The following is a 22571-nucleotide window of genomic DNA, read 5'->3' on the forward strand; positions in this document are numbered from 1 at the left end:
TCCGCAGTGTATCCTATCTGTCTAGTTCACTATCTTTAAGAGCTGACTCAATCATTACCTGTTTATCCGGTGAATGTGCCAAATGCTTGGATGTTTTAAGTCTGATTAGCATGGGCTAGGTGCGGAATTAGTGTGCGATCTTCCGCTGTATCAATTCCCGAAAATTGATACCGATGCCCTGCATATCTGTCATAAAAAGGACTCCTGGCTCGAGAGGATATTTTTTTGTTCCACTAAACTCAAGAACTCGAAGAGCCAGATACCATGGAAAAGCAGCAGGAGGTCCCCCCCGGGACAACGCCCGAGATAGATGACCTGAAGCTTGGGCCTGAGACGTCAGTTGCCAAAGATGTCGACCTAGGACAGATGCTGGGGATGGAGATTACCCCACAACAGGAGAGAAAAGTGCTGCTTAAGCTCGACTTGATGTAAGTATAGCAGTATTTGAGTATCCAAGCTTGGAAACTTATACAATTAGATTGATCCCCTTAATGGGTATCTGCTATATGATGCAGTATATGGACAAATTGGCGTTGAGTCAAGCAACTATGTTCAACTTAAGAGAAGACTTAGTATGAACCATCAGTCATCACGTCTAAATCACGGTGCTAATGATGACAGAACCTACGAGGCACAGAGTACTCTTGGTCCTCAGCGATCTTCTATTTCGGATATTTTGCGTGGAGTTGGTATGATGTTCGCCACCCTAACGCGCCTACACCGATCACTAACTAGCGATTAGGCCCAGCTCCTACCTGATTGTCCGACTTCCCATAGCCAAATATCTCAGCGCCTCGGTGTTCGTCTCTCCATCCACATCCACAACTATGCCCTGCTAATAGCTCCTAGGCTGGTCTGGGGAGGAGTTCTCATGTGCCATGCTGCCGCCAAAAGCTTTGGCGGTTTAATGGCAGCGCGTTTCTTTTTGGGCGTCGGCGAAGCCGCTATCGCCCCTGGATTTGCTTTGATTACTGGAATGTACTACAAGCGAGAGGAGCAGCCTGCACGGTAAGCACATGGGCCTGCGGTATCCGGTGCCATCAATCTAACTCTCTTGTAGACAAGCGGCATGGTTTTTTGGCAACTGTGTTTCCACCGTCATCGGTGGTGTCGTTGCTTATGGAATTGGCACGATCAAGGTTGATGCTATTGCAAGTTGGCAGCTACTCTTCCTCATCTTAGGTGCCATCACTGCCGCCATAGCGATCTTCCTCGTTATCCTCCTGCCCGATTCCCCCCAGAAAGCGATATTCTTAACCAAAACGGAGCGTACGATCGCGGTGCAACGGACCCTCAAGAACAAGACAGGTGTAATGGATGGCGGAGATTTCAAATGGAACCAGGCATGGCTTGCCATTCGTGATCCACAGACATGGTTTCTTGTCCTCTACACATTCTCCGTCAATCTGTGCAACGGAGGTGTCACTAGTGTATGTCGCTCAAGCTTTTGAGATTCTCCGAGTCCTCACTGACGAAACAGTTCTCTTCAATCATTATCAGCGGCTTCGGCTTCACACAAATCAAGTCTCTTCTGATGCAAATGCCTCTCGGTGCCGCCCAAATCGTCTTCTTGCTCATCACTTCTGGCGTCGCCACCGTCATTCCTAATACGCGAATTCTTATGATGATCTTCAATACAACCACCGCTTTGGTTGGCATGGTCCTCGTCTGGAAGTTAGATGAGGATAACCAAAAAGGACGATTGGCTGGGTTGGCCCTGGGCGCCGTCTTTGCGGTTAACATTCCCCTTTCGCTTAGCATCATCAGTTCCAACGTGGCTGGGTTCACTAAACGAAGTACCACGAGCGCCTTGATGTTTGTAGCCTACTGTATAGGGAATATTATTGGGCCCCAATTCTTCCTGGATTCTGAGGAGCCTCACTATCCTGTGAGTATTCTATCCCAAGAGAACACGCGAACAAATATATGCTAACTAGTTACTAGACCGGGATGAAGGGTGCTATTTCTGGCCTCGCACTGGGGGCGTTTTTCCTGATCTGCCTGTTGGTTTATTATATCTTCGAGAATAAACGTCGCGACTCGGCGTATGGCCCTCCAACCCAGTTAACGGAGGAAGAGGAGCGGATGCAAGGGCTATCGAACAAGACGGACCTTGAAATGGAAAGCTTCCGTTATGTCATATAACCACGAACTAGATTTTACATAATTGGATTGTTCAACAGTTCTTATGATGGTCCCTCAGCTCGCTGAGCACCAAGTCCTTTAACCCTAGCGGGCGCAGTGGCCCGATAGAAGTGAGGCTGAAGGCGACGGGGATGCCCCTTGTATTACTTGCAGGTTGCTAATGCAATGTCACCCTTATCCAGGCCAATACGGAGTACAGTAGACTGTTTCTGCATGCCAACGCTGCCGTGCATACCTCCCTTACCTCGGCTATGCAGTGTCGCTGCACTGATAGCGCGCTCAGCTCAGGATTGGTCCACATGCAGCCTCGATGTCACATTCGATGATCCCTGTGATATGATAAGAAAATTCAATCCAATGTGTCATCATTAAGATTGTTATCAGCACGTTAAGTATCTATGGGAATTATATGAATCTTCCAAGCTCCTCCGTCGATTGCTGCGCTTCTGTCGCAAGCTAGCGACGTTCATCGAGCGCGACAAAATGTCTGTTCAAGCTGCCTGGGAGGCCTGCTCGAAAACAGACACTCTCTTCATTCTAGTATGTAGTGTTTTCTGTTGGCTGATTATCCCGGCTGTGGGTCTCGCGTACTCAGGCTATTCGACACGGTTCAATAGCCTGGCTTCATTCTACCCAGGCCTCCTAGCAGTAGCTGTCTGTTCTATCCAATGGTGGATGCTCGGATACTCGCTGGCCTACGGCGAGGGCAACCGTGTCTTCGGCGGATTCAGTAAAATCTTCCATATCGGCGTCCTCGCTGACCCGGTCGGATCGATCCCGGAGATCCTGTTCTCCGAATTCCAACTGATCTTCTGTGCTACGGTCTGCGCAATTGCCATCGGCGGCGCCTGCGAGCGCGGAAGACTTCTTCCACTGATTCCATTCATCTTCGTACGTATCTCCGCTGCCAAAACCGAACCTACCAGGACACACTAACTCGACTCCAGCTCTGGTGCACCTTCATCTACGCGCCTCTAGCCCACATGGTCTGGGCAGAGAACGGCTTCCTGGCGAATCTCGGCGCGCTCGATTTCGCCGGCGGCACACCAGTCCACATCTGCAGCGGTGCAACAGCAACCGCCATGAGCTTGTATCTCTCCTACCCTCTCTTCCGCTCCAAACGATCTCCGATCCGCACACCCCGGCACCTCGTCCTCCACAAACCCCACAACACCCTGTGCCAGCTGCTCGCCCTCATCGTCATCTGGAACGCCTGGCTCGCCTTCGACGCCGGCACCACCCTCGCCCTCAACTTCAAATCCGTCATGGCCGCCTGCGTGACCAACCTCTGCGCCGCCTCGGGCGCCTTAACCTGGGCTAGCCTCACCTACTACGAGACCGGAAAATGGAGCCTAGACAGCACCTTCCTCGGCGCGATCGCAGGGCTCGTCCTCATCACACCCAGCGCAGGATTCATCGACATGACCACCGCCGTCGGGTTCGGGGTTCTCGGCGCCTCTCTCGGCCGGCAGGCACTGCGCATCAAGTTCACCAAACGGGCTGCGCTGTGGCGGTGGGTCGACAACGGGGATACATTTGCCACACATTGTCTCGGTGGGTTTCTGGGGACCATTGTGACGGGGCTGTTTGCCAAACGGGAGGTTGCGGCCTATGACGGGTCGACGATTATTAAAGGGGGTGTGGTGTTTGATGGGAACTGGGGGCAGCTTGGGATTCAAATCGTGGAGGCTGTTATTGGGTTTGTGTGGAGCTTTGGGGGGAGTTATGCGCTGTATGCTTTGGTGGATTGTGTTCCTGGATTTGAGGTGTTGGGGACGGATGAGTAAGTTCTCTCTTGTTCTGCTTGGGGCTTTTTGTCGGCGGGGGTATGCTAATGAGTTGATAGGGATGTTATTGCGGGAATGGATGCGTCGCAGATGGGGGAGTCATTACATGATGCGCAGTGGGAGGGAGAGGAGGACTATCATCCTTTTGAGGGGGTTCGGCTTTAAAGTGCATCTGGCCTGACTGTAGAAGGGTGTTTTTTGTTTTTTTTTTTTTTTATTTTTTAATTTTATTTATCCCTCTTTTTGTCTATCCTAGCTTTTGTATGTATATATATATATACGCATATATCCATGAGGCGCCTAGTTGAACACCACAGTCTTGTGTCCGTTGAGCAACACCCTCCGCTCGGAGAAGTACTTCACGGCAGAGGCCAGCACGTTGCTCTCGACGTTGCTTCCAGCGTGGGTTAGCTCCTTGGGGCTCATGCCGTGGTTGACGCGGACGACGTTCTGCTCGATGATCGGGCCCTCGTCCAGATCGCTGGTGACGAAGTGCGCAGTGGCACCGATAATCTTGACACCGCGGTCGTAGGCCTGGTGGTAGGGCTTGGCGCCCTTGAACGAAGGCAAGAAGCTGTGGTGGATGTTGATGATGCGGCCGGACATGGCCTCGCACAGGGTGGGGGACAGGACCTGCATATAGCGGGCCAAGACGACCAGGTCGATGTTGTGCTCGCTGATCAGCTCCAGGATGCGGGCCTCCTGCTGCGGCTTGGTATCCTTGTTGACGGGCAGGTGGACGAAGGGGATGTTGTAGGTGGCCGCGAGGGTGGCGAAGTCCGGGTGGTTAGAGACAATCAGGGGGATATCGATGGCGAGCTGGCCGGTCGAGTTACGGAAGAGGAGGTCGTTGAGGCAGTGGCCAATCTTGGAGACCATGATCAGCACGCGGGGCTTCTGGGTGGCGGGGACGAGCTGGAAGTCCATGGAGAGGGACTTGGCCGTGGGCTCGAAGGCCTCACGCAGCTCGTCGATACTCTTCTCAGTGGCATTCTCGTCGGCGGAGAAATGCGTGCGCATGAAGAATCGGTGCGATGTCGGGTCGCCGAATTGCGATGAGTCAATGATGTTCAGGTTGTGCTGGACCAGGAATGCGGTCACGGCGTGCACGATACCCGGGCGATCGGGGCAGGAGAGGGTGAGGATAAAGTCAGTCATTTTGATGTTGAATCGAGGGTTCCCGTGTTGAATTGGAGGATCGATGATAATGCGCTGGACTGTAGAATGATTCCTGCATCTTGCGTGCCGATCGCGAGATTTTGTGACGAATGCGGCGCTGACTAAGGCGGGGCTGATTGATAAGATTAGGGCTCAACTTGGAGGGGCAGCCGTTTGGCCGGCTCTTATCATCACGTGCACATTAAGATGGGAGCCAGAAAACTGGATGAGCTGATGAGAGGTGGCAGTATCATCGCCATGCTGGGCCTCGTAGGACTGTCGGCTGTCTCCGCAGCTCAATGACTGGCGTGATCATGTAGGACGTATAACAACTGAGTGTATAATAATAGAGATGGACTGCCGCGACTATATGTCACGTGAAGAATGTCATTCAGTGTTGCTGAATAAACCGGGCAGCATCCGGTCAGCGTATCGGGGGTCAGTCTCTGCTATACACGGTCTTTTTCCTTTCTACGAGAACATACAAAACACTGGGATCGACACATGTGCCGTCGATTATATGCATTCAATCCCCCTATTTATCATTGTGTTTTAGCCCTTCATATACAATTGTAATTTCTAGGTTCCTATACCACAGAATATTGAGATTATTACTATGTATTATCATCTTGTGGTGGGGGTTCAGTCCCTCAGCATGTACTGAGTAAATGAGATGCCCCCTCCACAGAATGCAACGGCAGCTCTGCCGGTCCAAGGTATTGACGCCTGTAACAGGATAAACTAAAAAAGCTTCCAGTCTCTAACACCCAATGGTAGCATGTATTCCACCTCAAGGACTCTTGCAAGCAGTTCATGGGCTGACTGGCTTTGCCACATGGCCGTGGCACTCAAGAAGACCCTGTCTATTCATCTGGACAGTAGGTTCTATTGCCAAATTAGAACAAGTCCCTGAATAGATTGCTACTAACAATGGAGGGAGAAACCGTCAAGAGAAACTTACCCAACTTAATTTCGGCTTTAGGGGCAAGACAGTGGCAGTACAGTGTCCATGCTCCAGCGTGGGTTCCGGTACCACGAGTTTCTCCCCCTAGCCCACAATTCACGCATTTTCGGCTGAAGTGTCCACTGTATATCGATCATTAATACCATAAGATTATTCACGCAAGAAACAACACGTACTTAGGTTCCGCCGACAATTCGCCCTTCAACAGGCTCGCACCGAAACAATGATTCAAGTCCAACTCGCCATGGATTAGCGAATCCTTACTCCCATCGGCAAAGCACGTAGTCTTGAGAACATGTCCTTTCTTCAGTTCTGGCATTAGACAGTTTTGCAACCCCTTCAAAGCCACGCCTCCAGAGCTGCCCTGCGTGGTTCGAGATGTCTCATTGGTCTTATCTTCTGCGGCTGCAATGCATGCGAGAGCAAGAAGAGAGAGTGTGGAGAATAACTTCATTTTGTAGGAGTGTTGGCGGCGGACCTGGGGCTATTCTGCTCAATAGTGAAGATGGAAGTCTGTGATCCAGGACCTCGCGGTCCTTTTATGTCTGTGAACACCAGCTAATAAAAGTATACACTTCCGTATCCAAGTCCAGAAAGGGGAGATATATAGGAGGGTATAAGATCATCGCCACAGCTTGAAAGAACCTTGGCGCAGTGCCCTGTTGCCCCGTCTTTGTTATTCCGCTCAGGGCTATCGCTGTGCATCCGTTAGGTCCCGCCACTACTGAGTTTCCCAGTTCCTTGTGTGTAGTCCTCAGAGGTTTCATTGACAACTGCTATTGGATAATATTGCATGGGGAGGGCATTCAATTAAGCATCCCCACCCTAAGCTATAAGTGTCAACCACAGAACTTTTTGAGTTCAGGCCCATTCAGTTGGGACATAAGGGCCCACTTCCATTCAACGCGACTCGTACGACTCTAGGCTCCCTTCACATTGCCCCGCCCCCTGCAATGTGCCTCCCACTCTCCCGGGCCAGCCCACAATGCTTTCCGGGTTCCAGGCGCCCAGCCTTACCGGGCTGACTTCCTTGGCACGGTTTATGTTCGACTGAGCGGAGATGGAGGAAACGCGCTATTATATTTCCAATAGATACAAAAAAAGACAGGCAAATTCATATACTACAAGCCAAGCACTGATATATACACCCATGGGGTCTCACTGCCTCACAATCGTGAACCCGTTTCATCTGAGATACAGGCTTTGACAGCATCGAACATTTTACAATGGAACAGAATTCAGAATTACAGGACGGGAACAACAACAGCTACCTCAGTTTGTCAGTCCAATCTCTTTGCTTTCTGAATCAAGGGGCCAGTCAACGTAGGGGATGGCTCTTGGTCGTGACGTGTCGCTGAACCCAATCTAAGGAGCACGTCACAGTTACTTCTTAGCAGCATTTTCGAAGTTAAGAAGTCTAAGGGAAAATAAGGTCGCAATAAAAGTATTTGATATGCATAATATCTGCATTTTAAAGTAGGTCAAGTGGTGTGTTACCCCTGATACAGCGACATATTTCAAGTTTTCAGCCCCAGCGATGCGAAGGCATAGTTTCCCCTCAATCGATCGAGTACTACTTTAATGGACTCATACCACGGTAGTCTTTGTAGTGCCTTTATTTGACAGTTCTGCTCTTGATGGACCTGGAATTGTGTTACTCTCCGACTGCCGCACATGGACAGTGCCGGCCTTACTAGGCCCTGGTGGTTGCAAGTGACGCCCATATAACAGCTCAAGATAGATTAAACCCGGGAATACAATGTAAAGCAGCAGAATCACCTTGCTGACATAGTTAACATGATGACCAGCAGCTGCGAGGACAATAAGCAACCCGTCATGTGTAAGTAACTAAACCCCGTCAGTTTTACCCCATACCCTAACCCATCCAAACCTGGGGGTGCGGGTAAATACGTTTCCGCTCCGGAATTAGACTTACCCGTGGTGTTCTTCACCGATCGTCATAATTTGTAGTTCACTTAGGGTTATTGTTTCTCTTCTTCGTTTTTCCCTTGCGTTTACAAGGGGGGCTGTGTAGGTCTGGAATGAGTTCATTCATCGCTAGGATTCATGGTTGGTTTGAAGGGCGGCGATACAAGCAGTTGAATACCGGGCCCTCTGTTTCGTTGCTATTTCGAGTGACTTGGGGTTGTTACCAGATTCTGGATGATTGTTTACATTTATTACCGTTGCTCTTGTGTTACCTGCTAGAAATGGAGGTGTATTACTGACAGAAAAGCGTAATACCTTATTCCTGGTGAGTCTTTGAGGAAATAGACAGTACATACTTGTATTTCTAGGGCACACTCCGGTCATCGTTGTCATGAGTAAAGAGTTACAAAAAAAAAGCAAAAGTTTCCCATTGTTAACTTCGCATTAACTCCCTATAAATATGAGTAGACCGGATCATAAAGATAACCCTAAATTCCTGCATGTTTCTCGAATCAGTTACATTTAACTAGATGTTACTCATGCGGGTTCTGTCACAAGCCATGTCAAGATGCTAGCCTTCCCATGCTCAGTCGACATTCGATTAGACTTGATTAGGCTACAATACCTTAAAATCGCTAGTGCTGCTGGAACTGAGGTACGCATGGTCCACCCAAACCGATTTCCGGTACAGGAGCAAAGGATCAAATATGACCTCATATGCAACTCTACGTCGGTGACAGTTGATATATAATATATCAAACATTTTATAGAAAGAATTTGTGGAAATGATTGAACTTCAGCATGGGATCCAAGTGGAGGTCTAGTTCAGCCCTAGAATAATTCTTACATGGGTTGGCCTTGATACCGTGCTTGGTACTGAGATCGGTGGCCTGGCTGTGCATCGTGCAGGAAAGGCCTTGACGAGACCTGCGGGCAATGGCACCACCATTCCCCTGGAATGGAGCCTTTGCGCTCTATAAGTGACCTATGATATTGAGATGGGTGGTTTTCTGAGAGTCCAGCAGTGACACTGTAGGTAATGCGAGGGTCGTGAGACTGAGAAGAGAGAATATTGGACAGACTGTGATTCTTGTTATGGGTAGTAATAGTGATCTAGCACACAGAGTTTATATACTTGATTCTACTACCCCCTCACTGGATTGAAGGTCGACCTCAAAGAAAACCATAGAGAACGAATCAGAGCCAAAAGTGGTGGGTGGAGAACAGAAAGAGTAAAGTCTGCGGTATGAGTTTCTAGGCTTCTTCGTGAAGAGATATTGCAACTTCTAGAGGTGGTATAAAATCGCGAAAGAGAGGATCATCAAAATGACGTTCGTTCGAGTCCTAGTACGATGTGCAATGGACTGCGATAAATAACAGCAAAGGAGGCGAGGCCAAGAACAGACAATTCTTCCGCAGTTAGAATTACAACAATTCACTGTTGGATTGCATTGTATAGTAAGGGTGTTCTTGACCGTTATATCAGCAGGTGTTACATCGGCAACAACTCCTGTGTTAATCGCGGCGATCACTGTGGGGAAGTGAGTTGATGGCGGGGGGTCCGGCCTGAGGCAGCGATCTATTGCCGCCTGCGACTGCCGTCCCCCGCGTTCGGGTGATCTCAAACTCCGTCCTTTCTCCGGACCAGACATCTGTAAGTAGACATCATGTCGGCCAATGTTCCTCTCTTCCTTTGTTCTAATCGATGTTCTCGTCGACTTTTCGATCTGTACCGCTTTCTCGCACCATCTCTCGCGCCTTCTCCCAGTCAATCACCGCCAATATGAAGCACCATCTTATGGTCGGTACCTGGACTCCTCCAGGCCGCATCTATACTGTCGCATTTGATGATGAGGCACTTACCCTGGACTTGGTCAAGAAGACCGACATTCCAGAGGCTGAGCCCATCTCTTGGATGACCTTCTCCGTAAGTTTGTCGGTCCCGACATGTTTCAATTGGCATTGTCTTACACAATTGCTATAGCACGACAAAAAACCATTTACGGCGCGGCCATGAAAAAGTGGAACAGTTTCGCCGTTAACAGCCCTACCGATATTGTCCACCAAGTCTCCCACCCAGTCGCTGGTCACCGTAGGTCGCAATTCTTTATGGAAAGCCCTCTGTTATTGAAAGCGGTGTTCTGACTCCTTACAGCCCTTGCTGCCAATGACGACACCAATACCCGTGCCATCTTCGTTCTTGCCGCCCATCAAGCCCCCTATGCTGTTTATGGAAACCCCTTCTACAAATATGCTGGATATGGAAATGTCTTCTCTGTTGAGTCTGACGGCCGTCTCGCCAAGAACATCCAGAACTACGAGTACGAACCGAACACCGGTATCCACGGCATGGTCTTTGACCCAACCGAGACCTACCTCTACTCTGCCGATCTGCAGGCGAACAAGATCTGGACCCATCGCAAGGATGCAGCCACCGGCGAATTGACCCTGGTGGATTGCATTGAGGCCCCCTCACCCGATGATCACCCCCGCTGGGTTGAGATGCACCCGAGCGGAAAGTACTTGTACGTGCTGATGGAGGCGGGTAACCGATTGGGAGTATACGTCATCGATGAAAAGCGTCATGTGCCCGTCTTTACGCATATCACCTACCCATTGCTCCCTCCAGGCCTTCCTCCTCGCAACAAGTATCGCGGCGACGTCACCTTCACCACTCGCAGCGGTGAGTATCTCTTTGCGACCACGCGCAGCAACCACTTCGATGTCACAGGATACATCACGGCCTTCAAGCTAGGCCCGAATGGCAACATCGAGCGGCAGTTGTTTATCCACCCGACTTCGACCAGCGGTGGGCACTCTAATGCGGTCAGCCCTTGTGATTTCAGCGACGAATGGCTGGCATTGTGCGATGACCAGCTGGGATTCGTGGAGATCTATCGATTCCACGATGAGAATTTGGCTCGTGTCGCACGGGTGGATATTCCTGAAAAGGGATTCGGCATGAATGCCATTTGGTATGATTAACGGCTAAACGCAAAACTTATAAAATAATGCAATGATAGAATAGAATGTTTATAAAGATTTCGATTACTTCTTCCACTAAATGTGTCCGAAAGCCAGTTTCCCTGAAATGTATCCCGGGCTGTATGGGATGTCCAAATATGGAAGGAGCCGTTGAACATCAGCCAGTCTTGAGATACGCGAGACGACGGCCGGCCGCTACATTCAGAAATAGACCATGAATGGCCTTGCACATACCTTCAGCTCGGCCTTGGCTGACGTATCAGCCAGGGATATCGAGTGAGGGCCATGGTTCAGGACGTGAAATGATCCAATAAACTCACCGACTCTTGCAGAAACAATTGTGTTAGAATTCTCAGCGCCGCCTCGAATCTATATCCACAAGAATCTTTTTGTGGTCGTTTGCAAAATTCAAGTACCAGGTAAGATAGATAGGAAGGTTATTCTAGGTACAAGTCTTATCACTTGACCTCCGCTAGATGCTGCTCTGTACAGGATACGTCCTTGGGATATACTTGGAATTTGATGGCCGTGAAACGAGTCGAGTTGAACTCTTATCACGTCATTACACATCTCCATGCACGCCAACATAAGACTGCAGTTAGGTCATTAGCCATGATGAGGACCCGGGACATCCCTGTTATGTTGTGTCGTGTAAATAACTCGCGCGGCACGACGCGATCTATATAAAACCACCGTTCATCCCCCATAATCTGTGAAAAATCAAGACGTTACTCGAAGCTGACAATACCGAATCCACAAAGGCTTCAATGACTACATCGTACACAGCCGCTCTTCCTTTTGATCGAGGACCGCGTCACCCTATCAGACCGGTGCACCACTCATATGACCCAGTACACACAACATCAGACTCCCCAAAGCACGATCTCTTCGACTTTCTTGCAGGAGCCGCCAAAGATGACCCTGCACTGCACCGGTCTTCTTTCTGCCTTAACCCCGAAGACCTGGGCGTATCTTGGCAAACATTCTTTCCCGCTTGTCGGCAAAGTCGACAGTGGCGAGCGGCAGAGGACGCTGCACAAGAGCTGACAGATAGGCTCTTTCGCACGAGAGATTCGTCCGGGGGTAGCTTCTGCAAGCACTGGAGAGGCTTGGCAGAGATTCTGCAATTGGTGGAGACTGCTGTTGGATGTACCGTGTATATGTATCCGAGAGCCGATGTGATCAGAACCCGACTCTTAGCTCAACTACATGTCGTAATGTATATCCATGATGGTATTTTCGTCGGACTATGCAACTCCAGACCAGATCTTCGTTAACCAATGAGTAGATGTACCGAGCATCGCTCAATGCCATCATGTAAGCTCTCCGTGACAAAATGCTCGCCAAGTCTACTAAGAGCATTACAGGAAGAACTCCAGCAAGGTCGAAGCTCTCCTCCGACACCTACTCAAACAAGTTGCCGTCAGGGTACAAGTGCCATATGTCGCCTATTATCCCGTGTTCTGCAGGATATCCTTCAGGCGGACCCTATTATTGGATTTGAAGTCGCAACGGGGACTTTAAAGTGGCATCGAATGTCCCGAGCCCACTGCTCTCAGGACGAGGACAGTTGCCGATCCACGACCCTATCAGATTACCTTGAAGCGAGTGCTAGGGATGCTACTACGGAGTACGCTCGAACCAAACATCCTGCCACCTGTGGACACTAATGATTCCAGTGTCAATCTTTCCATGATCCGCTTCGCAGGATCAATCCACCTCACCTCTAGGCAAAGCCAAGATCCTATACTGAAGAATATAGTGAATCTCTGGGCAAAACACCGAATTATGGTCAAGGATCTCTTTTCATATGAGAAGGACTGTCTCGAGCACGCTGTTAACGACTCCGCAATCTTCAACGCCGTACAGGTCTTACAAAGTGAGCTCAATATATCTCCTGCAACGGCGAAAGAAGTTGCGCGTAACATCCAGCTCGACACAGAACGAGAAATGCACGGACTTTACAGAGAGATCTTGGGTCGGACAGGCACTGATAGCCCGGAGGCCCGATACGTCCGGGCGCTTGTCGAAAGTCTGGCTGGAAATGTGTTTTATTCCTCCACTGCGGAGAGAAATGCTATGCCTTTACTAGGCAAGTCTGCTGAGGAAAATGAGTCCTGACGCACTGTTGTCTGCAGAAACGTCATGGTGGATTCTGGAAGTCGGTAGAAATGACAGTACATGTATCTTGTTGCGGATCTGCTGAAACTTCGTAGATGCGAGTCTGTGATTGACTATTTAACGCCATGGTATTTAGATCGTAGCTTGGTGAGAATTGTCTCGTCGACTATTTCGGTCTTGTACATTGCCTGGCAGAAAATCCCATACCTATTCAACTTTCAGCAATGAGTGCTCATAAAACAGATGTGCGAAGGGGTCCGTAGGTGAATGATGGATTGGCCACAAACAGCATGAGGTATGCCTGGACAATCAGGTATCTGTGCTGGGTCTTTGCCTGGTGTACCAGGCATCCAACCGCAAATCCCGTGCTTGCCTCGATAATTTAGGAACCAACAACAATTACGACTCCCACTACCAACAACTTTCTGGGTTTCTGTTGCCCTCCCTTCCTCGAGGTGGTGTTTCTGGATAGCCTTGCGACTTGACACATTCTATATATTTTTCTTTCCAAAAACGGCCCATGCCCTCTATCCAGCAGAGGTCGAAACTCCCAATCTCCGGCTTCGAATTGATCGCCTCCTTCCCGATGACTTCACCCGCCGTCGTTCGGCTATCTGGTCGGCAGTCAATCGGCCTCTCCCTAATCCGGAGATGTGCCCACGGCGATACATAATGATATTGCCCCCGCGATTCCAGTCAAAACCCCTCCCCTCCAGACTGGTCAAGGACGTCGATTTGATTTGCACCATCCGACACAGTGAGAAATTAATTCACCATGGCGACCCCCGGCCTTCTTTACGTGACGATGCAACCCCGCGATTCCCTCCCCGCGGCCCAGTTCCACGACTGGTACAATACCGAACACGGTCCCCTCCGTCTCCGTCTGCCCTTTGTCACTAATGGCTTCCGCTATCGTGCCGTCGACGGGATCGAGCCCGAGTGGGTGGCTCCATACGACATTACCGACATGGTGGAGCTGACGCGCGAGACCTACTTGGCTCTCCGTGGGGATGGTATAAAGACCCCACGCGAAAAGGCCACCATGGCCCAGATTGACGTTGATCGCCGCCTTTATGATCTTCTCCATGATCACAAAGCCGCCGATTACAAGCCTCTCGAGGAGATACCCGACACTGAAGCCGCCGGCTCGGTACTTGTCTCCGCCTTGGTCTCCGTTCCCGCCGATAAAGAAGAGGACCTCAAGACGTGGTATTCTGAAGAACACTTCCCTATGCTAGCACGTGTGCCGGGCTGGCGTCGCAGCCGCCTCTTTGCCACATCGTCGATCGACCCCAAAGCACCCCGGGAATTCCTATGCCTATATGAGTACAGCGCGATCAACGGCTTAGGGGGCCCTGAACACAAAGCTGCGATGGATACCCCGTGGCGCAACCGCCTCATGAATGATCCTGCGACGAGCAAGAAGCGCCGCGTTTACCAGTGGGCTTATACATTTGGCCCCGCGCCACGCGAATTGTCTTCCCTGACCTCCAAGGATGTCGTCGGACCTTGGGCTTCCAACGACGGTCGCACCAGAACGCTTCCTTCGGCCAAGCGCCCGGCCGTCGAGTCGTTTATCACCACTCCGGACGGTGTAGATCTCCCATACCGTCTAGAGGGCAGCACCGACCCCCATAGCCCTGTCATTGTCCTGAGCAACTCTATCCTCGTCGACTATACCATCTGGGACAGCTTTGTGGATGCCTTTTTCTCCAACCCTAAGAACCAGAACTTCCGGATCCTCCGGTACCTGACCCGTGGCCGTCTCCGCGAGTGCGGGGAGAAGCCCATCAACATTGACCTGCTGGCATCTGATATCGTCGCGCTCCTCGATGCCTTGCGGATCCCCAAGGCGACCCTGATTGGTGTCAGCCTGGGTGGCGTGACCGTTCTCAACACATCGTTGCTGTACCCGGATCGCGTGACGCGCTTCATTTCCTGCGACACAAATAGCTCGGCGCCCGAATCCAACCGCAAGGCCTGGAACGACCGCGTAGCCATGGCCGAAAGCGACGGTGCAGTGTCCGCCACCACCCAGGAGCCAATTATTGGTGAGCAGCTGTCTGAAGTCACCACCCGTCGGTGGTTCGTGCCTGAATCATACGAGACGCAGCCGGAAGTTCCCGCGAAGGTGAAGGAGATTGTACGCAACAACAGCCTGGACGGTTTCCGCCAAGGCGTGCAAGCACTCTGCGCATATGATGTCCGGGACCGCATGGCTCAAGCACAGGTGCCTGGGTTGTTTGTCGCGGGCGAGGGAGACGGTGTCCTGCCGAAGACCATGCAACAGATGGCAAATGATTTGAAGGGTGGCGCCGAGCTGAAGCTGGTTCCTAAGGCTGGGCATCTGCCTATGGTCGAGCAACCCGCGGCCTTCGCTGAAATTGTCAACGGATATCTACACGCATAAATAGTCAATAGAAAGCATTTTTCTCGTTCGTTCCAATAATGTTCATTTATCGTATCGTACTTGGCTAAGTCTAGTAATAACTCAAGGAAATATATATATATATAACAATGAAAAATAAAAAAAGATTAATATAGGCTAGAAGTGTTCCCGCACCGTCTGGGACGTACTCGTCTGCGTGACCTCAAATGTGCGATGAATGCCCAATCCCATGTCGCCCCCTACAGCTGGCAACGCAGGCGATCCCTGAGCCGTCAAGCGTTCCTCGCTACTATTGGGACTCGATCCGCCATGCCACGACCCATTCTGGTCCTGGCTTTGCACCGTCGTCACTGTAATCGCCAACTTATCCGGCCTCAACCGGTTCTGGACGTTCTCATCCAGCGACCCCAACGGAAAGGGCCGATCTCGACTGGCACCGGGAAGTCGAGACCCGGATCGACCGGGAAAGGGAGAGGGATATGTAGGATCGGTCCGTGAACCGAGCCAGTGACGGAGCAGTGGACGAAGGGTAGCGAGACTTCCAGCCGTGATACCGAGGCCAACTTCGATATTGGACCAGAGGGCGATCTCAACTGTTGCATCTGTATTCCAGCTCCATATTAGCGATCATCCCCCGATTATATCCACGTCAGAAGTAGACCAGGGAACCCTACAAAGAAAGTCCGGGTCGTCAAAGGTATGAACAAAGGGTATACGGATAATGACGGCAGAAGAAGCACTGCACGAATCCCTCAGTCAGCATCATTCCACTCTCTCCAGAACCCCAAGGAGAGCCACCTACATGCACGCCATACTCAAGATCCCGACCACCGCCAGCTTCGTCTGCTTCTTCATATGCAAGTCCTTAACCAGGAAGATAGGCAAAATGGCCACGGTGAAATCGCAGATCACCGCGAACGCACTGTAGACATACGTCATGGCGATAATGATAGTCATGTCGAGACAATGGCCCTCAATGTTCGGGTCGAAAGCGACCTTAGTCCAGAAATACTCCAGCGGCTTGCACTGCAGTAACATGAGGAACATGAAGACGAGACCGGCGATAACCGTCAGGATCATCACGATGTAGAGCGACCATATATGCTCCCGTTTGACCGTGATGCGCATCAGGAAGATGCAGATGGAGATTTTGCCGCCGACGGAGGCGAAACAGTACGCGATTTCACACAGCCACCAGTACTTTACTTTCCGTGTTAGTCTGCGTCGGGCTCAATGGGAAGAGAATGGTGATAGTGGTGGTGGTGTGTATATACCCTCATGGCCGTCACCCGTTGCACCGCCGTCAGATCTTTGTATCTTCGCCCCGTACCCCATAAACTGCCTCCGATCATACAGGCGGAAAACATCACGTAGAATAACTATCATTGTTTGGTTCCTTTGGTCAGCCATTACTGGGTTTTTGTTTTTCTTTTTTTTTTTCACGGGAGTATCGCAACAAGACTAACCAATGCAACCACCATTGCCCCGTCATCCCAGCCGAATGCCTTGACTAACCATCCTCGCACGTAGCATCGCAGGATCACCGTGACGACTGCCACTGCCATGAAGGCGGCGGCAACCGCCCTGACTTCGACACTGCGGTCATCCGCATGGTCCATGTCGATGATGAGGTCCGGACATGGCCAGTAGAGGTTGTGGGGACGGGCCCCGGGGGCAGACGATATTATATTACATTGTTAATATTAGGAGCGATCTGGAGATGGAGCTTGGCTCGGTGCCAGCCTTCCTATTCTAGAAGCGCTACGAATTAATCTTAGCTGGTTGGCGCACAGGGGGGGGAAAGGGACTACGTAGAAAAAAAAAAAACAAAAAAAGAAAGAAAAACGGGGCAGTTAGTAGCTTCCAGGCTATGGCGAAAAAAGCAGCGGATCGACAGCGTCAAGTGGCGACCCGGCTGAAGAGACTATGCGCCAAGGCGTTTTTAGTGATGTGAATGGAGTCACAACGAGTCAGAGAAGGGGGAAGGGGAACAGACTAGAAGGCATGTACTTTGTTGAGGCGCTTGGGGCCTTGGATAACCTCGCTTAGGGTTTAGACCGTTGGTCCCCGACGACAAGAAAAGCATTGAACACTGAGCAGGTCCAACATATTTATTAATATGGACCGAGGTTCCACGTGGAATTAATCAATCCTGAGTGGCAATCGTTCATGACCGTGCATCACTTTCGTGCATATATGAATAGTAACCGCACAGTTACGTTATTTCCTGCTGGGTCAAGCCCGTCCATCCCCTATCGCTTAAACTGAATCTGGCATCTTTCGCCGCTGATAGACGCTGTTAGCTCGTATCAGGCCGCTCGCTGTTGATCCACTTGACGGGAATTGACCACCAAAGCGGCAGAGATACCGTCATCATCAAGTCCAGTGCCATCCGAGAAACGGGGAGGAATGAAAAAGTACTATGTATATACTATGATCCCCGGGGTAGAGATGGACACGTCAAGGACTCGGTTTGGATCGATCTGTGGAACTATTGGAAATTGACAGCGTAGCTATCTGATCCGTATATTAACGTGGAATAAGAACCTAATAGTTCCAATCCGGCAGCACAATGACATTATGCCTGCTTGCTTCTTGGCTTTTTCTGACACCCAAGAAACCAGCCATGCGCTTCTTCAGGAACCCTTTTGTCACTAGTAATGCAGGAATCCAGACGCCGCCGGCATTTCTACTGCCAATCATCTACTACTCTTGGCTAGCAGTCTCCAAGCAAACGGCACACGTGTGGGCCGCCACTAAATGCTGTCAGGGATAAACGAACAAGTTCTCCCACAACCATGGGTCTCGGAAATTGGATCCGCCAAGGACGGACGTCCTCGTATTTGTTTCTGCTCGACTTCACGGCAATGGAGTTATTCATCCTCCGTAACCAGTCACCAGGAGCAAAAAGAAAGGCAAGTGTAATGATCCTTCCTGAAATAGCGCTGGGCCTGTTCTTGGCGCTTCGGTTAACGTTAGAACGATGGGGTTTCCTTAGCGCGGACTAATTCGTGTAGCTGCATACGGGATTACGGAGAACTTCGACAGCGGACCACCGCCTGAAGATTGACAGTTAAGGCCAGGGATTAAATACTAGTATCCCTTTTCTCCCGCCTCAGCGATCCGCAGGTCTAAGGCGTGTCTCTCCGCGGACATGATCTGCAGCTGTCGCTTCCCGGACTCCGTCGTCGGAGTGTCTCCGGACGAGTTGTTGCTAGTATTAGTATTTCAAAAAACGCAACAGCAAATCTATACTACCGGCGGTTGATCGTCTCGGCAAATGAAGCAGAGCCCTTCACTGCCGTGCCCCGTGAAATACCGAAAAAAAAAAAGCTTTGGGCATTCATGATAGAATCCCGATGGTCGACAAATCCGATTCTATCTACTGTGTATTGGACAGTCAAATCCCTAGGGTTGTGACAGATCACATGCTGCACCACGGGAGATCCACGATGACAATTCCTCTTCCTTGCTAGGATCCTGACGGCTCACAACTTTAATTCCGTGTTTATTTGGCGGTTCCAAGGCATGACTGTCGCAGACTCTGCATGGTGCTGAAAATGGGAATGAAACAACGATATGTGCGCTTCTGACGAACGACTGTGGGGCTCAAAGCTTTGGATAGCATCGAGATACACCTAAGCACCGGTGGCACTTGGATACGTTATATAATAAGAGGTCTGGAACACAATCTCGCCGCCACCAGAGTCTGTCAGCATCCTTCCGCTCGACCGAAACACTATTTGGCGATTGCTCTAGCCTCGTGGCAGAATCTATGCGATGCAACAAGAGATGGCCCCAGTATCCGGGACGATGGACATAGGTTGGTGTCGATGTGTTAGATATTGAAAGGGGCCCAGGCTATACATACCACCAATCGATGTGTATGATCGAGTGGGAGCATGCTGACAACTTGGTACAAACTATATAGATCATAGATTTTCCTACGAGGCGCCCACTCCACTTCTTCGGTTCCGGCTCACAAACGTAGGGAAATTCGACATGTAGGATTCTATATTATTCTTTTGGGCGTCAACCAAAGACCATACTATGGTCAGCTGTTCGGTCCAGAAGAGCCATTCAATCAGTTCAGTATACCCAAGCCTAATAGATGTCGATCTAGGATATGAAGGCCAGCCCATCTGGAATAGGTCTTCTATATTAAACCTGACTCGCTCGAAGCAAAATATGGACCACTTGCACGTCATAACCGTCGTTGGAAGAAGTAACACCCGCCTGCGTTGCGTTAGCCTGGAGAAATACTACACGGCAATAGGCGTGAAACACAAATTAACCGTACTGTATGACTCGCGCTGAAGCTCCACTTTCAGGATCCTCACTCAATGCCGAAGGAGATCCCCAACGTAGAAGGCATTATCTTTAAAGGTCGAATTGCGTAGGTAGTACGGAGATGCGTATATCGTTCGGTGAGTACAAGGCACAGCAGCATCAGGAAGCAGAAAGCAACTGGCGCGATTACCATATATAATATTGCTTGGTTTAATAGCTTTGGATTCTTCGCCTACAGGGAAATACAACTCCGAGATCAATTGTAGACCATGATGTCTTGCCAGCCATGTATGTGGTTTTCGCCAATAGGAGTGAGGACAGTGTCATTCTGGAGATAGGCCGAAGGCAAAATTGTAGATGGCCCACGATAATACATGTAGTAACCTCTGTTTCTAGGGTACTCAATAAATGTTCAGAGAAACATTCCTCATAGCCCAAAAGTCGACAGCTTTGAGTTACGGCTGCCTGCATGTTCTCATAATTTTACCCAGCACCGTTGGGGTGCCTCCATTGCACTCCTATTGTACTAAATGGCCCGGATACTCTCGGATCCAGCTCTTTAATTGACAGGTCCACCAGCGTCAAGCGAGTGGAGTATTCAGACTCGAGCCGGGGCAACCCCACTATCCAATAGTGTCTTTTCTCTAAGGCTGTAGTCGTGCTGTGTGTACGGCTTGAAGAATTTTAGCCGCCTTTTCATGCATTTACAGCCTGTGAGAGTAACAAGGTAGTTTGCTCGTTAAAGCTCTTTGGGGCTTTTAGGGGATTGGTAGCACATCAACACTCAATGACAGACGACATGATTGGACTTGAAGCCCGCTCATGTAGACTAGGAAAAGCTGCTGTCGTAGTCTACATAGACTGTTATGATTTTCTAGAACTGTTGAACGCTCCTCATCCTGTTCGTTGTCGCGCAACACTTTGAACACCGAAGAAGCGGTAATGCTGAGTGGATCACACAGCACCACAGCGCATTTCTGTATATTACGATGGGTACTTCATTTCCACTTTGACCGCCGTCAGGTGTCATTGCAATAAGCGATCTTGTACAATGGGATTAGTTAAACTGTGTACCTGACAGATCCTCGGCTGTCTATGGAACCTTGACCATGGTGGCATAGCTTGCGAATCTCCCCTGTCAGGTAACTGAAGGTACAGTTGGGATCTACCGAATGCTTTGTATCTCAACTAAAGGTCTGGCAGCTGTGGTTGAACTGATTGTTTTCGAGAACGAATCACTCCGTATGCCCTGATGTATATTTACATACCACCTAAGGTGCATATTTTTTGTTGTCGACGCAGAACGCAATGTTGGATAGAGTAGACTGCATGTCTTCAAAAGGAAAGAAATACACAATATTAATGCGATTTCTCCTTTGTTCCATTCCTGATTCGCACAAGACCGAACAAAACCACACTCGACATTGCCAGGTTTGCATATGATATAGACCTCCCGGGTGAATCCTTGGGGCCTTGTAAATTGCAACCCTGTACCCTAGCCGAACAAGTATATGACCAATTTTGATTAGTTTCGTGCATTTCTTCGGGATTCTTCTAAAGGTTATTCTAACGACAGATAGTGGATATCTTCATCACGGTCTCCGAGTTTCCGTCAGAGATTGTCAGCTTCCACGACAAGGCCTACTGCCATATTGAGACATGTGCCATGTCCCGTTGGTCACTTTGGTAGATACAACCTTCGATGATAGGTCATGGACACAAGGCCAAAGGACTATCATATAGACAGGTGTGCCCCCTGAAGGTAAAGAAGACGGTACACCTTTATCAAGTAATCGAAGAAGTAGCTTCATCCTACTCTACTTGACTGAGATACAAATCTGCATAAACCGCTTAGAGCCAGCTGATGACCAAAGAACCTGCGTCGGTCTATCTCTCCAACCTCCCCTGACACGCAGCTAACAATCGCATCTACTGAAACTCTTAGATTGGCTGTCATTGTGCAGCTCGTACTTTGTCTGCATCACACATCAGGCTTTAAATAAACATCAGCAAGGCCGGGAAGTCGGCTGGAAGCTACGTTCCAATATCCCCCGGAAAGGTGGTCATTCGCGAGCATGTCATTATTCCAGCCCTACCTATAAGCATTGTATTCACCATCAATCTAAACGTTGCCTCTTATGCCTGCATATGTTCCCAGTCGGAACCTTATCATCCAAAGCGAGTGAGTTAGCTGTAGTATAGCAATAAGCATGTCCTATGGGCTAAAAGTATCCCAGTTACAGTACACGCTTACATACCTCTTGCTAAGACGCATTCAGTTGTATGTGAGGTTTTGCCCTGGTGCCCTGCTCCGAGTTCCCGTATAGTACTTAGAGAGATTCACCATCCCAGTGTTGTCTTAGAACAACGGGAATTAACAGAAGAGCAATTTCACAATTCAGGTCTTGAACAGCCTCAAATAGTAATGAAATACGCACGATATAGGTCAAAAAACGGTTTACTAGGAGACCCAACGCAATAAAAGGTGACGGCATTAGTTGATCTGATCATTTGAGAAATGTTTCTATCAATAACTCGGTACGCATTTGTGGTGGGCTCTTTCGAAGCCTAATGATCCTTTATACCTGGTCAGCATATGTCTCTAACCGCGTGAGCTTCCAGAAGACATCCACTCTTAGTACCAAGTCTCTATACCGATGTACGCACCTCCCCTTCCACTATCCTTGCGCATATCCCCCAAGTTGAATGGAAATTAATCATGGACCTTGCAATCTTTTGACCAAGCCTTGTGGGAGCTAAAAGATCCGGGGAAAAGCTTCACAAAGGACCTGGTTGTTTTCTG

The 22571-nt window shown here is 49.8% G+C and overlaps 8 protein-coding genes across 8 annotated transcripts; 5 read left to right on the top strand and 3 right to left on the bottom strand.

Annotated features, from left to right (window-relative positions):
• Nucleotides 1–264: 264 nt before the first annotated feature.
• On the top strand, nt 265–2145 carry ABOM_000396 (MFS transporter; the record flags this gene model as incomplete). The annotated part of the gene is made up of 8 exons (XM_022527526.1): nt 265–428; nt 479–572; nt 622–689; nt 743–799; nt 850–1008; nt 1061–1430; nt 1481–1888; nt 1945–2145. The coding sequence occupies 8 exons, from the start codon at nt 265–267 to the stop codon at nt 2143–2145; spliced, it is 1521 nt and encodes a 506-aa protein (XP_022394880.1).
• A 483-nt stretch (nt 2146–2628) lies between these two features.
• ABOM_000397 (ammonium transporter) lies at nt 2629–4097 on the top strand (the record flags this gene model as incomplete). Its single annotated transcript, XM_022527527.1, has 3 exons — nt 2629–3036; nt 3093–3928; nt 3992–4097. 3 exons carry the CDS (start codon nt 2629–2631, stop codon nt 4095–4097), a joined length of 1350 nt encoding a protein of 449 aa, XP_022394879.1.
• Nucleotides 4098–4232: 135 nt separating this feature from the next.
• On the bottom strand, nt 4233–5090 carry ABOM_000398 (formyltetrahydrofolate deformylase; the record flags this gene model as incomplete). The annotated part of the gene is made up of 1 exon (XM_022527528.1): nt 4233–5090. The coding sequence occupies one exon, from the start codon at nt 5088–5090 to the stop codon at nt 4233–4235; it is 858 nt and encodes a 285-aa protein (XP_022394878.1).
• Nucleotides 5091–5901: 811 nt separating this feature from the next.
• Nucleotides 5902–6508, bottom strand: ABOM_000399 (uncharacterized protein; the record flags this gene model as incomplete). The annotated part of the gene is made up of 3 exons (XM_022527529.1): nt 5902–5975; nt 6052–6176; nt 6231–6508. 3 exons carry the CDS (start codon nt 6506–6508, stop codon nt 5902–5904), a joined length of 477 nt encoding a protein of 158 aa, XP_022394877.1.
• Nucleotides 6509–9766: 3258 nt separating this feature from the next.
• ABOM_000400 (lactonase family protein) lies at nt 9767–10968 on the top strand (the record flags this gene model as incomplete). Its single annotated transcript, XM_022527530.1, has 3 exons — nt 9767–9914; nt 9968–10075; nt 10139–10968. The coding sequence occupies 3 exons, from the start codon at nt 9767–9769 to the stop codon at nt 10966–10968; spliced, it is 1086 nt and encodes a 361-aa protein (XP_022395003.1).
• Nucleotides 10969–11735: 767 nt separating this feature from the next.
• Nucleotides 11736–13089, top strand: ABOM_000401 (terpene synthase family protein; the record flags this gene model as incomplete). The annotated part of the gene is made up of 4 exons (XM_022527531.1): nt 11736–12201; nt 12257–12285; nt 12336–12598; nt 12648–13089. 4 exons carry the CDS (start codon nt 11736–11738, stop codon nt 13087–13089), a joined length of 1200 nt encoding a protein of 399 aa, XP_022395002.1.
• A 775-nt stretch (nt 13090–13864) lies between these two features.
• Nucleotides 13865–15499, top strand: ABOM_000402 (putative alpha/beta hydrolase; the record flags this gene model as incomplete). The annotated part of the gene is made up of 1 exon (XM_022527532.1): nt 13865–15499. One exon carries the CDS (start codon nt 13865–13867, stop codon nt 15497–15499), a length of 1635 nt encoding a protein of 544 aa, XP_022395001.1.
• Nucleotides 15500–15634: 135 nt separating this feature from the next.
• On the bottom strand, nt 15635–17097 carry ABOM_000403 (putative integral membrane protein; the record flags this gene model as incomplete). The annotated part of the gene is made up of 5 exons (XM_022527533.1): nt 15635–16080; nt 16153–16217; nt 16281–16678; nt 16753–16857; nt 16945–17097. The coding sequence occupies 5 exons, from the start codon at nt 17095–17097 to the stop codon at nt 15635–15637; spliced, it is 1167 nt and encodes a 388-aa protein (XP_022395000.1).
• Between the last annotated feature and the right edge of the window lie 5474 nt (nt 17098–22571).

The sequence above is a fragment of the Aspergillus bombycis genome, assembly GCF_001792695.1.
Source record: "Aspergillus bombycis strain NRRL26010 chromosome Unknown contig00001, whole genome shotgun sequence".
Classification (NCBI taxonomy): domain Eukaryota; kingdom Fungi; phylum Ascomycota; class Eurotiomycetes; order Eurotiales; family Aspergillaceae; genus Aspergillus; species Aspergillus bombycis.